General features: G+C 38.0%; 1 protein-coding gene across 2 annotated transcripts in view; it reads left to right on the forward strand.

The window, feature by feature from the left end:
* IPCEF1 (interaction protein for cytohesin exchange factors 1) overlaps positions 1-14,120 on the forward strand; it is a 132,434-nt gene that overhangs the window by 104,404 nt on the left and 13,910 nt on the right. For both annotated transcript variants that reach the window (XM_066372957.1, XM_066372956.1), the window contains one exon: positions 666-1,026. In XM_066372957.1, coding sequence (XP_066229054.1) covers positions 666-1,026 — 361 coding nt within the window. The remainder of the gene's footprint in view (positions 1-665; positions 1,027-14,120) is intronic.

Raw genomic sequence — 14,120 nt, forward strand, 5'->3', positions numbered from 1 at the left:
AATCTGTGTGCAATGTTTGGTTTCTCCATAATGAATCAGGAGCCTACGAAAACATTCTTGTCTTCTTTGGCGAAAGTTTATCATTAAAGTTTTTAAAGTATTGAAGAGCGAATGAGTTAACATGAGTTCACCGATCTATAGAGTTACGACCTGCTGATGCTGGTCATGTGCCAAGGAATATGTCAAAGATATTTAAGGCTTGAAATAGATGTGCTTTGCCACATTGACTGATAACCACTCAGTTAATATTATTTTGCCTCCTGTCTGGCTCCTGCTTCTGCTTTCTTTTCCTTAATCAGATTTCTCCAGATTTTGTCTCCATCAGTGAGAGTTCAGTGGCAGATTGCAATCTTCTTCTTGTTCAAAGAGTTCTCTAAAGAGGCCTTTTAAGTTTCCAGAGGAAATTGAAGAATAGGGTAAATCGTGATATGGAGAATTATTTCAGATCGTAGAGCAGTGAATTCAAAATGATACAAACCAGTTTTTTGGAAAGTGGCGTCATCACGCTGGTCATATGGATATAACTATCATACATTTTCCTTTGGACTCTTATTATTGGTCACTTTTTGAAACACTGAAGCGCCATCATTAAATATGAAGAGTAGAGAGTGCTGGTTTAATCATGCTTTATTTTTATTTCTTTTGATTTTCTGTGTGTAAACTAGGCAGCACAGCAGCCATCTTCATCGCCACCGGAACTGAGTGAAGCATCGTGTTCTTTCTCTTCCGCGGAGAACACCGTAAGGACCTCTGGCACTTTGTCCTCCTCAGCTAAAGAAAGACAGTCCTGGGTCGACATGAGCAGCTCGTCTGCTGCTGAGGATGTGGGACAGTCTATAGCATTTGCCGTGCAGTTCCACTCACCAGCACCCTCAGAGGCTGACAGTCACCGGGCCCTGGAGCACAGCTTCGCCTCGTCAGAAAGTGGGTTTTTGAACTCTTTGTCTAGTGATGACACGTCTTCATTGAGTAGCAACCATCTTACTGTCCCCGATAAGCCTACTGGATCAAAGATGATGGACAGAGGTAAACCAGAACTGTTTTACTTTGCTTAGGGAATGAATATTTGGGTGTGGATGTGGGACTCTAATAGTTAATTTGTAAAAAAAAGTATTTGAAGTCATGACTGATGATTCAGTAATTAAATAGTCTTGTGGGGCTAAGCTAACAGTATATTTCTGTAGAGGGGTTTGCATGCATGTGGAAAACTCCAACTTTGAGGCCATTCACTATCTGCTTTAAATGTCACCAACCAAATGCTTAGAATCAACTGTGAGAAGTGATCATAAAAGAATATATTTTTTTCACCAATCTGAGGAAGGGCTTGCCTCTGTTTTTGATCCTATGTTCTGTGCTCTGAAGCCTGTAGGAATTAGATCAAGATTTTGTGGTCTAATATTTATAACATCACCTCCATCTTTCCAAACAGACTTAGAGCTACCACCTTCCCTGGGCCATAACCACAGTCTGGACTAGCAAATTGGTCCCAGAAGGCCTATGTGGTTAACAGGAAGACAGACAATTTGCATGCATTTTGGAGGACAGCACCAGAACTGTCCATCACAAAGTAGAACGCAGTTTATGCTTTTGAAAAAAACCTAAGTCTTACAGGAAAGAGTTAATGGAATATAGAAATTAATAATGTGAGGAATAGAGGGGTCACATTTGGACTGCGAGGATGGCAAGTGTAGACTCATGCTGGCCTCAGGTTTGCAAGGTGCTGTCGCGTAGAAGCCTGTGTATCTCCTTGGAAGTACACCACTGAGGTCAGCAGAGCAAGTGAGGAGGAGGGTATATTCGGTTCAGCATAAGAAAGTTCTTTTTAACATTGAGGAAGTTCCAAATAGAGTGTGTTCTTAGGAAAGAAGGTGTCCTTGCCATTGGAGGTGTTTTCTCATTCAGAGACAAACATTTTCTCTGTAGAATAACTGCATATGGTTCATTGTGTTTTCACAAAGGTACACTGAAGAGAGGATATAAGTATCTCCAACTCGATGGCCTCTCACTTGGTACTTAGAAGATTCTTCCATATATAGGAGTGGTGCAACTAAAGAAAATAATGAAAAGTACTATATTTATTCTTTCCCTGCTAAAAATTATTACTTTAATCATTGGACCGTATGAGGTGGGGAGGAGAGGACCCCAAGATGAGGGTGGTTGCAAAAACCAAATAGGGAATAAAATTCTATTTGCATTCTTCCTCAAGAGATAGCCCTTCAGATTGAGTTGTCTTTTAGGGTGAATAATCTGCAAGTCATGGGAAGATGCATGAGGTCTGGGCCCATGTCTAAATGTCACTCTTGGAATGCATGCACTGCAGAACCTGGCTGGGTACCAACAGCTCTTGTATTCTAAGAAGGAAGAAGCCTTGTGTTTTTAAATGTTAAGTGTAGAGTGACCAACAAAATCTATATGCTTCCTCAAACAGCTTACCATGAAAGTGTTTCTATCAGTAGAAAGGAAGAGAAAATAAAAGTGTTCTCCCACTGATTTGCTGGCAGTTGCTGTATATTACAATTCTTTTGCTGATGATTTTTGCCTGCTCCTGAGGATTTGGTTAAATTCCCAAAAGAGTTAGAATACATGTAGTCATTGCTATGGAAACAGCAATCCTGTCTTTGCTTGTTTCCAATTATCTGCCATTAAGCAATTAGAATATATACTTTGCATTTATTTAAACATGTGTGTTAGAGAAAGTAGCTTTTCAGTTTAGGGGCTTTCAAAAATTATTATTTTTTAATCTGTCAATTAAAAAAAAAGCCTTGAAATTCCTGTGTCTGAAATATTGTTCAGGTAATATCAGATTGAAATTTCTACATAGTCCAGATCAGGAATTAGGATTTTAAATGAAGTCCCAGTCTCTAGATACATATTTTGGAGAAAGAGGCTTTTGCCCTAGAAAAAGAGATTCTTAAAGGTTAATAACTGAGTCCTGAAAACAAGCGGACAGCATGTGTTATAGCCTTCTTTTTATTTTAGGCTATGAGAGAGTCTTTTTGTGGTTGGTATGCAATTAAAAATGTGATTGCTAGGGTTTTATGCTGAATTTAAATACCTTGTTAGACATTTCTCCCCTGCTGTGTAAGCTATTATAAAATGCACGATGTTAATTGCATCCTCTTGCCTTCCCACATTGGGAATTTCAGAGTTCCAGAACTATCTAGATTCTTCCCTGAGTTTCTACAAAGCCTAGGGGAAAAGAGGTGGTGGGGTTAATGGAATGTTCATCTCAGCTCAGTTTAATTATGCTGTACCTTTCTCTTGGGAGAGGTTATTTGGCCCATAACTTATGCCTGTAGTGTGATGAGTCACAATGTATGTTTCTACTTACATTATGTTAACAACATGGAAATGATTTCATTATGTTTACTCTATGAATGAAGTGACCATACCCTGAATGCTGTAAAGCTAATAACCACTAATAAGACTAATATCCAATTTATGCAAATATATTTTTCAATCCAAGTACAGCTGGAATTAATCTCAGAGTCATGTGAATAAAAAACACTTCGAATGAAAAGAAAAGCACACTAGAATGTGACATCTTGGTAAAATGGCATAAATAAACAATATTTTTTAATTTAATGATTTTTACAAAACTTGTTATATATTATAATTTGAGTGTCAGCGGTACATATTACACATTATTTTAGCCAGCTCCTTCAGATGTTGCTGTAGGAATTTTGTAGCACGTCTCTTTAGGAAGCAAGAAGATAATAAGTAGAAAAAGTTGAATACTGAAACTCCATTCAATTTAACACTATTATTTTTTTGAGTACCTAACATCTATTCAAGTACTTTGTGCTAATAGAAATACAGAGATGAGCAAGATGCTATTTCTGGGCCTAAAACATTTTAACATTTAATAGGGAGAGTGGGAGGAACAAAACACACTTAAAACAGAGTAAAATAAGTGCCACAGAGAGATACAAAGTACTAGAGGGATTTGAAAGAGACCAGGGACTCAAAATATGGAAGATCACATCTAAGCAATCTGAGATGTGATCTAAGTGGGAGGTTCTGTGCATAGAGCTAGGAGACGTGAGGAAGAGAGATGAAGAAATTTGGGTGATGTTGAATACTGGGCTAGTCATTAGTTTATTTCAGTAGATAATGGATGACCATTTCTAACAAGGGTAATCGTACATTTAAGCCATACTTTATAAGAATTATGTCAGCTTTAGAACTTGGAGTAGGAGAAAATAAGAGGAGACTTACTCTTTTAGGAATATAGGGAAATTAGAAGAATTAGGAAGCTTCTGTAATAACTGGGGTGGTTGTGGAAATAAGGGAAAGCAAAGGTGTGAGACAGGAGGGGTTCTATAGCATCAATACTCTATAGCAGTGGTCCCCAACCTTTCTTGGGCCACGGACCAGTTTAATGTCCAAAAATATTTTCATGGACCAGCCTTTAGGGTGGGACGGATAAATGTATCATGTGACTGAGACAAGCGTCAAGAGTGAGTCTCAGATGGATGTAACAGAGGGAATCTGGTCATTTAAAAAAAATAAAACATCGTTCAGACTTAAATATAAATAAAATGGAAATAATGTAAGTTATTTATTCTTTCTCTGTGGACTGGTACCAAATGGCCCACGGACCAGTATCCGTCCATGGCCTGGGGGTTGGGGACCACTACTCTATAGCCTATCAAGGTGAAGACTGATCTTGGTCTTTGTATCTCTATTACGTAACTTAGTCCCTAGAAAATTTTCTAGTGATCCTATTTTTTGAACTATGTTCTGAAGATCGGCATAAATATTTATGTTTCAGAAAATCTTGAATCTATAATTGTTGACCTCAGTGACTTTGATCTCAGGCATGTATGACCCACCACCTGCTTTCTCTGCCCTGTGACGAGCTTTTGTGAAATCCGCCCTGTGTGGGTAGAATTCGTTTATTTTCAATGCTTTATAGTACCTAGTTGTTTTTAGTATACCTCAAGAAATTTATCAATTATTGGTGTACATTTTGTTTTTCCAGCTTTGGGCCCTTATAGTAAATGCTGATGTAAACATTTTTTGAAATTAATAAACTGAACTTTTAGAGCAGTTTTAGATTTACAGAAAAATTGAGCAGAAAGTACAGAGAATTTCCATTTAATCCCTCTTCTGCTATTATTAATATCTTGTATTAGTGTGGTTTACCTGATACAGTGGACAACTAATATTAACACATTTTTCCAATTGAAGCCCATCATTTCCATCTTTGTTCTGTATAGTTCTGTGTGTTTTGACAGGAACTACTGTCACATATCCATCATTACAACATTATACAGAACAGTTTCACTGCCCCCCCCCAATCTCCTATTGTCCACCTCGTCATCTCTTCCACCCTTTTCCCAAGACCCTGACAACCGCTGATACTTTCATTCTTTAGTTTTACCTTTTCTAGAATGTCATATAGCTGGAACAATGCAATAGGTGTGATGTTCAGATTGCTTTCTTTCTTTTAGAACGATACATTTCCGTTTCCTCTGTGCATCTTCCTGGGTTAATAGCTCATTGCTTTTTATGGCTGAATAATATCACATTGTATAAATGTGGTACCACAGTTCGTTATACATTCATTTATTGAAGGACATCTTAGTTGCTTCTGAGTTTTTGAAAAAAAAATACAAATAAGGTTGCTATACACATGTGTGTACAGATATCAGTGTCGATACAAAAATTTTAACTTATTTAGGTAAATACCTAGGAGTACAACTGCTGGGTTGTATGGTAAGACTATATTGAGCTTTGTAAGAACACCAAATTGTTTGTACCATTTTGCATCCCCATCAGCAATGAATGAGAGCTTCTGTTTGTACCAGCATTTGGCGTTGTCAGTGTTAGTAGTTGGATTTTTGCCATGTTAGTAGTTGGGTTGTGGTATCTGGTCATTTTAAATTTGTAATTCTGTAATGATACCTAATGTTGAGCATCTTTTCCTGTGCTAATTGCTGTCTCTATATCTTCTTTGCTGAAGTGTCTGTTGAAATCTTTTACCCACTTTCTATTTGGGTTTTTGTTTTTTCATTGTTGAGATCTTTGTGTATTTGAATACAAGACCTTCATCAGATATGTGGTTGCACACATTTTCTCCCAGTCTGTGGCTTGTCTTTTCATTCTCTGAGTGGGAATTCTTATGCACGGATCCTGGTCTAAATATGCCTGCATTTCTCTAGGGGTATGTATCTAGGAATGGAATTACTGGCCCTGATGTATGCCTATCTTCAACTTTACTAGATGATAACAATTGTTTTCTAAATTGGCTGTACTAAGTTCTGTCTCTCCAGTCTGAGCAATAGCTCTCAAAGCTCCACATCCTCATGAGTAGTAGACTTAGGTTTTTGCAAAATTGCAATTTTGACTAGGAATTAGCACATTTTTATGTTTATTTGAATACTTTTACCCACGCTTCTTAGATTTTTTTCTAATAGATTTTATATATTCTGGAATTTGTATTAGATACTATTTTGTTGTCAGATGTATGTATTGCCAATATTTTCCATACTTTTTGATTTCTCTTTTCATTTATAATGGTATCTTTTAATGAGTAGATGTCAGTCTTTTTTTTTTCTTCTTTTCCAAGTGAGAAGAGGGAAGATAGTAAGGTAGACTCCCACATGCACCCCAACCAGGATTCACCCAGCAACCCCATCTGGGGCCAACACTTTGCCCATCAAAGGCCATGCTCACAATCAAGCTATTTTCAGTGCCTGCGGCAGAGGCTCTATGGAGCCATCCTCAGCTCCTGGGCTGATGTACTCGAACCAATTGAGCCATGGCAGTGAGAGGAGAAGAGAGAAAGAGAGAGAGAGAGAGAGAGAGAGAGAGAGAGAGAGAGAGAGGGAGAGAGAGAAGAGAAGAGAAGAGAAGAGAAGAGAAGAGAAGAGAAGAGAAGAGAAGAGGGGAGGAGTGGAGAAGCAGATGGTCACTTCTCCTGTGTGTTCTGACTGGGAATCGAATCCAGGACATCTATACACAGGGCTGTTGCTCTACCACTGAGCCAACATGCCAGTGCAGAAGTCAGTCTTAATGTGATTAAATTTATCAGTCTTCTTCTTTATGGTTAATGCTTTTCGTCATCATTAGGTAAGTCCTCCCTATACTGATATGAAGATAATCTGCCGTCATCTTATAAACTTTAATCCACTTGGAATGATTTTTAAATGTGTCATAATAAGATAAAATATTATCTTATTCCATATGCAGGTGTAATTTTTCTAATATCTTTTATGTAAAATCCATTTTTCTCCCAGATGTCCACATGAGTTCCCAATGCCATCTTTGTTGAAAATCGGGCACTGTTACTTCTTAGATTTCTGTCTGTTCATCAGTCTGTTTTTCTGTGCTGACTCATACTACTCTTTTTAGTGAGACGAGTCTTAATATTTAATAGGACAACTCTTTCTACCTTGTTCATTTTAAAGAGTGCTTGGGATATTCTAGGGCATTTTAACTTGCATACACATTTTAGAATCACCTAGTCAAGTTATATTACATTGTAGAATTTGGGCATCAATTACATTACAGTTTTAGATTTAATCTGAGAAAAATAGAAATTGTTACAATTAAAAACCTTCCAATTTATAAAAATGATCTCTTTACCATTCTGTATTTATTTGTCTTTTATTACATCTCACAGTAAAGTTTTATTTATAATCTTTCCTGTGGTAATCTTGAATCTTTCCTTGTGGTATTTTGTTAGATTTTTAAAATTTTAAATAATAATAATAATATATATATATATTTCCTTTCCATAACTATTGCTGGTGTAAAAAATAGCTTTTTTTTTTTTTTAACTTTTGGGAGGTTTTATTAAAAAAAAGTCAACTACCTCTTTTATGTGTTCAACTTTGACCAATTTGTGTAGTTTTCATTTTGAGGACTACATGAAATATCCTGTGTATTCAGTATATGTAACCATTACTTAAAAAGTTGACACTCAACTTTACGTGGTGAGTCAGTGGGCTTTGCTTAACTAGAAACTCTGAAGTGCTCCACAGTTCATGGGTGGAGCAATGGTCAAGTCTTTGGGGGCTAGAATCCAGGGAAGTTGAAGCAGCTCTAGTTTTCCCAGAGCCAAGATCCCCTTGTGGCCCCCAGGATCCCATTCTCATTAAAGAAGAGAGCAGGAGAGCCCCTGGGACAAGGCTCTGTGTTGAATGAGCTGTCGAGTTTTAAAATGCATTATTTAAAAAACCTGGCACACTTGCTAAGTTCTCACTTTAATTCTAATAATTTATCTTGAGGATTTTCTTGCAAGCATAATCGTATCCTTGAGAATAATGACAGTTTTGCTTTTTCCTTTCCAATTATTGTGCCTGTTACTTTATTTCTGGCCTTGGGTTGGCCCTGCAGTCAACGCTGATAGAAGTGGTGATGCGAGCATGTTTGTGCTGTGCCCGATCTCAAAGGGAAAGCTTTTATTTCTTCTCCACTACAACAAATGTAAAAGTAGGTACTTTATTGCCACTTCGATTTCATGGATGAAGAAACTGGGGCTTAAAGTGGTTAAGTAAATTTCTGAAAGTGGTCATGCACCTCGTATGTGTGCAAGTTGTGCTTGGAAAAATGCAGTTCTGTTTGACTGGAGAGCTTGACATTTTAACAACCTGATTAAGCTTAATTCTGCATAGCCCTGGCCGTGTAGTTCAGTTGGTAGAGCATCATCCCAGTACGTTGAGGTTGTGAGTGTGATCCCAGTCAGGGAGCATCTAAGAATCAGCCAATGATGGGAAGAATAAGGGAAAAACAAATCAATGTTTCTCTCTCTGTCTCTGTCTCTTTCTCTAAGAATCAATAAATAAAAATTAGAAAAAGTATAATTCTGCATAAATAATCAGCAAGACGCAGGGCTGGGTTAGATGTGATGTGAGCCAAGCCACATGGTATAACCAGAATAGTTTCCTTCCCGAAATAATCACTGTATTACATGTTGTTTCATAACTACCGATGAAGCAGTACAGGCCGCTTAATGATAGAAACAGAAGCATCTAGAGACAAACATGTATCACTTATCTATGGGGATTCATTCTGAATGTGATTCTATTGTTGTGTGAACATCTATAGAGTGCACTCACATAAACCTAGACGGTATAGTCTCTACGGTAATTGTATGCGCTATACTTTGCTGAAGCAGGGGGGCAGGGGAGGCATAGGAAGAGATTGGAGAACTCAGTAGCAGCTGGTTTATGTGACACTAGTTGGGTCCTATAAGGTGTTTGGATTTTGTTCCAAGTGCAGTGAGATGTTTTTGGAGAAATTGAAGCTGGGGAGTATTATGGTGTGGTTTACATTTTTAAAAGATCACTTCAATATATGGAAATTGGATTTTAGGAAGCTAACATAGACCAGTTACATACTGTAGCTGTTGAAATAGGCCAACAGTGAAATCGTGGTGGTTGGATTAAGTTGGTCATAATGGGGATGGGGGTAGAAAAAAATACTCATATTTGGAACATGCTGTAAAACTAAAATATAAGAATGTAAGATTCGTAAAGGATTCTTGTTTGTTTTAGTGTGTTCCTTGGCTCTCACATATTCTGCTGTAGCACACAGTGGACATTCACAGAATATACTGGTGGATGAGTTGAATAAATGAATCAATCAAATGTGTGAAGAAAAGACAGGAGTCAAGGATGAGTCATATGTTTCCCAGCACAGTCCTCTATAGCATTAAATATTATTGCACCACCAGAGGGTGGTTATTGGTTCCTGGGAAAAAGGTATTCTAGTAGGGATTTAATGGCCATATTTAATTACATAACTCTAAATATGTACAGCAGTTCCTTGAATAACGTCATCTCATTCAATGTTATTTCATTATAATATTGATGAGATGCTGCAGGAACTTGACTCTTGTTTATATCAATTAGCCTGTGGTAAAACAGGTTTCAGAATTTGTTGTTGCACCACAGTTCCATGAACCTCTTGGTGAGGTTAAGTGAGGACTTACTGTACATTGAGGATTTTCTGTAAGGCAAAAATAAGGATGTTATGCAAGAAATTATAGCTCGCACTAAGAGATAATGATAGAAATAAGAAAAAGAGACCTCCATCTAAAACGGTACAGATATTTATACATTCCAGACTCTCATTTTCTGCTTAGTAAAAGGGTAACTTCTTTCATCCTGCCTCGCTGCTCTTGTCCACTCCCCTTCTGAATCTACCATTTCGCTGTGATCGTATAGTGGAAAGTACTCTGTGTTGCAAATCTGCCATTTCTATCTGCTGTTCTCACTAGCCTCCATCATGGAGCCACATGGTTGATGGATCCAGAGTATTCTGGAGTTGATGTTGACATATTTCTCTGTAGGGCATTGAATTTGTGTCTTTGGTTTTAGATAATTTTCTCGCTCCCCCTGCCATTTATTTCCCATTCAATCTTCACCTCATAAATGTATTTTAAAAGAAAAAAAACAAACCTGACCATATGCCTTTTTAGTACACTAAAAAGTGTATATCAGTGGCCCCCAACCCCCCCGGGGCCGTGGACAGGTACCGGTCCGTGGGCCATTTGGTACCAGTCCACAGAGAAAGAATAAATAACTTACATTATTTCCGTTTTATTTATATTTAAGTCTGAACGATGTTTTATTTTTTTTAAATGATCAAATTCCCTCTGTTACATCCGTCTAAGGCTCACTCTTGATGCTTGTCTTATAAGTTTGACAATTATATTTAAAAATACCACGGTTTTTACGCTGACCGTATAATTTTATTTTGTGCATTTATCCGTACCACCCTAAAGGCCGGTCTGTGAAAATATTTTCTGACATTAAACCGGTCTGTCCATGGCCCAAAAAAGGTTGGGGACCACTGCTGTGTATGCATACCAGTGTTTTTGTTTTCTTATCATGTGGCCAAATATAGAAATTTTATGTCTACATTACATATTTCACCAAATCCTGGGTGCTCATATGATTGAAAGAATACATTTAGAAAACAAATAAAATATATTTTGAGAATGTAAAGCCATATATCAGATGCTTGGACAATGGACTCAACCTTGGATTATTTCCAAAACTTACTGCCACAAGAGGCAATAATAATAAAACAAACAGAAACAACATTAAAGATCATCCAGCAGACTAGGTTTGTTCCGATCAATAAAAGCAATGATACAGTAGTAGTATTGAGTTGTCTTACTCAATGGAAACGTTGAATACCCAAGAGAAAATAGGTACATGACTCAGCAGAGAGGGTAAAACTAATACAGAAAAAGAGGGAAACTAATGTGAAACTACTCTTCTCTCAGAATTTCAAGAGCACAAGTAAAAATACTAGCTTTATGTTTGAGTGCTCTTTCCAACTTTTCACTCAGTCTGTTTTCTCTCATATTTCTCTTACCAGCTACATTATTTTTTTGTTTTGTTTTTATTTTTATTTTTTGTATGATAGAGACAGAGAGAGACAGAGAGGACAGATAGGCACAGACAGACAGGAGGGGAGAGAGATAAGAAGCATCAATTCTTCATTGTGGCACCTTAGTTGTTCATTGATTGCTTTCTCATATGTGCCTTGACCAGGGGGTTATAGCAGACCGAGTGACCCCTTCCTTGTTCAAGTCAGTGACCTTGGGCTCAAGCTGGTGAGCCTTGCTCAAACCAGATAAGCCCACACTCAAGCTGGCGACCGCAGGGTTTCAAACCTGGGTCCTCTGTGTCCTAGTCTGACACTCTATCCACTGTGCCACCACCTGGTCAGTCCCGGCCATATTTTTTAAATCAACCTTGACCTGGATCTTACCTTCTGCTCCCAATTTAAGCTAGTTTTTATCCCCAGATATGCAATTCAAATGTCCAAGTAGAGAATCTGATTACCTGGCTTTTACCTAGGTTGCTGGCTAGCTTATGAATTTTTCTGTCCTAATGTCTGGTGCCCAATGGCCCCATGAGAACAGAGTCTGAGGGATCAAATCTGGGCACCCCAGGAGCAGGGGCTCTGGGTGGGAATTTTTTCCCTTGGAAGAGAAAATAATGGGAGCAGGGATCTGAACTTGGCCGTCTAGTCCAGCCAGCTACCACCTCAGTGACTATATATTACCTGATTTGAAATAATTGGCATTGAAATTTATTCCAAAGAAAAATAAATCAAATATATTCACAGTATTGTGCAACGTTTAAGACACTGATGTTTGGATCCAAACCTAGGTTTTTCTCTTTGTGGCCTTGGTCAAAGTTTTTAATTTTTCTATGTGTGGACATTCTCTCCTTTATAACAGGGTTAGTGATATTCTCCTCTTAGGGTTGTTACAAAGACGATGAGATAGTGTTGGTAGATCAGTTAAAACAGTGCTGGGCACATAGTCAGAATTCTATACCTGATAGCTGTCTCCAGCAGCCTCAACAGCAGCAGAATCAGGCAATCTCTCCCTCAAAATTATGCAAAGCTAACATTCTTAGTAGCATCTTTACTGTTAAAGTGAGTTCTCCAGGTTTCTCTTAGTTATATAATTTAAATTTGTTCATTGTTATGATTTAAATCTTTTGCTATATTGTAGAGTTGTCAGAATCACTAGAAAAGCCTGTAAAATGCTTTTGATCGATTGGCATCAGGTATTATATTAAATATCATTTGAAAAGTCTTTAAAAGCTGCACAGAACGTCCCACTGATTCCTGTTATTTCTTCTCTCTGTAACCAATCCCTTCCCCTGTCTTTCCTTTCTCAAACAGAACACTGTGCATGAAACAGGGACTACTGGGATCTCCTAAACCTTTTCAAGTGTTTCATTTTGGGGAACTAAGATTATCTTTCTTGGAGCATCCTTTAGACTTTGCCAACATTTCCTTCCAAATTCTAGTATGAAATATGGCATACGAATTCCTCTTGTCTCACGAAGCCAGAATTTATGTTAAAGGGAAAATAAAACCCACATTCTAGAAAGCACAAGGAAACACTAAAAATAAGATGGTGGGGGAGTCAATGTTGGAAACCAGCCTTTACAAAGAGGATCTGCAGACAGTGTTCTGACAGCTGGATTCTGGGCCTCTGGGAGCGTGCCAGTGCCGTGAGAAGCAGACAATAGGCCGCAATACGTAGGAGGAAGAGAACAGAGGCGCACGTTCATTTGACGTAATCTTGGAAAGGAGTGAACTTCTAACCATTAGTTCAAAGTGTTGCTGTCTCTTTTACTAATGTCACCAAGAAAGATCCTGTTCAAGACAAAAAAAAGCCATGTCTTTCTTGAGTTTAAATTGTGAGATTACTGACCTCAGGTTGGAGAAGGTTTACTAGAACCTGGGACATTCTGCGCTCGTCTAACAGATGGAAAGTGTTACCGACATTTATCTCAAAATCGTGCCAACTCAACATCCAAGGTCTTGATGCTTTAGGGCAGGGATTCTGGACATACTCCTTTCAGTACAGCTAGAAATATACGTATTTGCTTTGGACGTGGCTCAGAGGAAAGAGATGCTGCCTTCTAGACAGGTCCTATCTTTCTCTTTGTGACTCCACTCCCTTTCTCTGCCAATGAGTCGAGGTTGGCATGCTGATGACAAGTTGATGACAGGCAGCCTAACCTTGTGACTCAAAGTGTGGTCCATGGACCAGCAGTTTGGCATCGCCTAGGAGCTTGTTAAAAATTTAGAATCTCAGCACCGTTCCAGACTGACTAAATCAGAATCCGTATTTTAATAAGAACTCTAGGGTCACTTTCGCCTATGAAAGTTTGAGAAGACTGGTCTATACTGAACTTTTTTTTTTATTATTTTGAATTCCATCATGATTTGCATTTGGCAAAGATCACTATTTTTAAAGAATTTTCATTTATTTCTCATCCGCAGAATAAAAATAGTTTTCACCATTTTTTTGGCAAAGCACTTTGTGTGGCTAGATGAGACGGTAGAGTGCTTCATGTAGAGAAGGGAACTAAAGTCTTGCTAGTTTATGTAAGTAGACGAAAATATACCCTTGACAGGAAGGATGACAATTGCATTGGAAACACTTGACTCTCTGACAAAATTCATTTATTTTGTATCAGAAGACAAGGGAAGTGGAAATAATTAACTTGGCTTCTATTTCCAGTGGGAGAGGGGTCAGTGGTCATTTCTGCCAATCTTTTTTCTTGCTCTTTCTGGTAAGATTACAGAAATAATCTAGTGTTTTCTAATATGTCACTATAATTTAG

This window comes from Saccopteryx leptura, chromosome 3 (assembly GCF_036850995.1).
Source record: "Saccopteryx leptura isolate mSacLep1 chromosome 3, mSacLep1_pri_phased_curated, whole genome shotgun sequence".
In the NCBI taxonomy this organism is placed as follows: domain Eukaryota; kingdom Metazoa; phylum Chordata; class Mammalia; order Chiroptera; family Emballonuridae; genus Saccopteryx; species Saccopteryx leptura.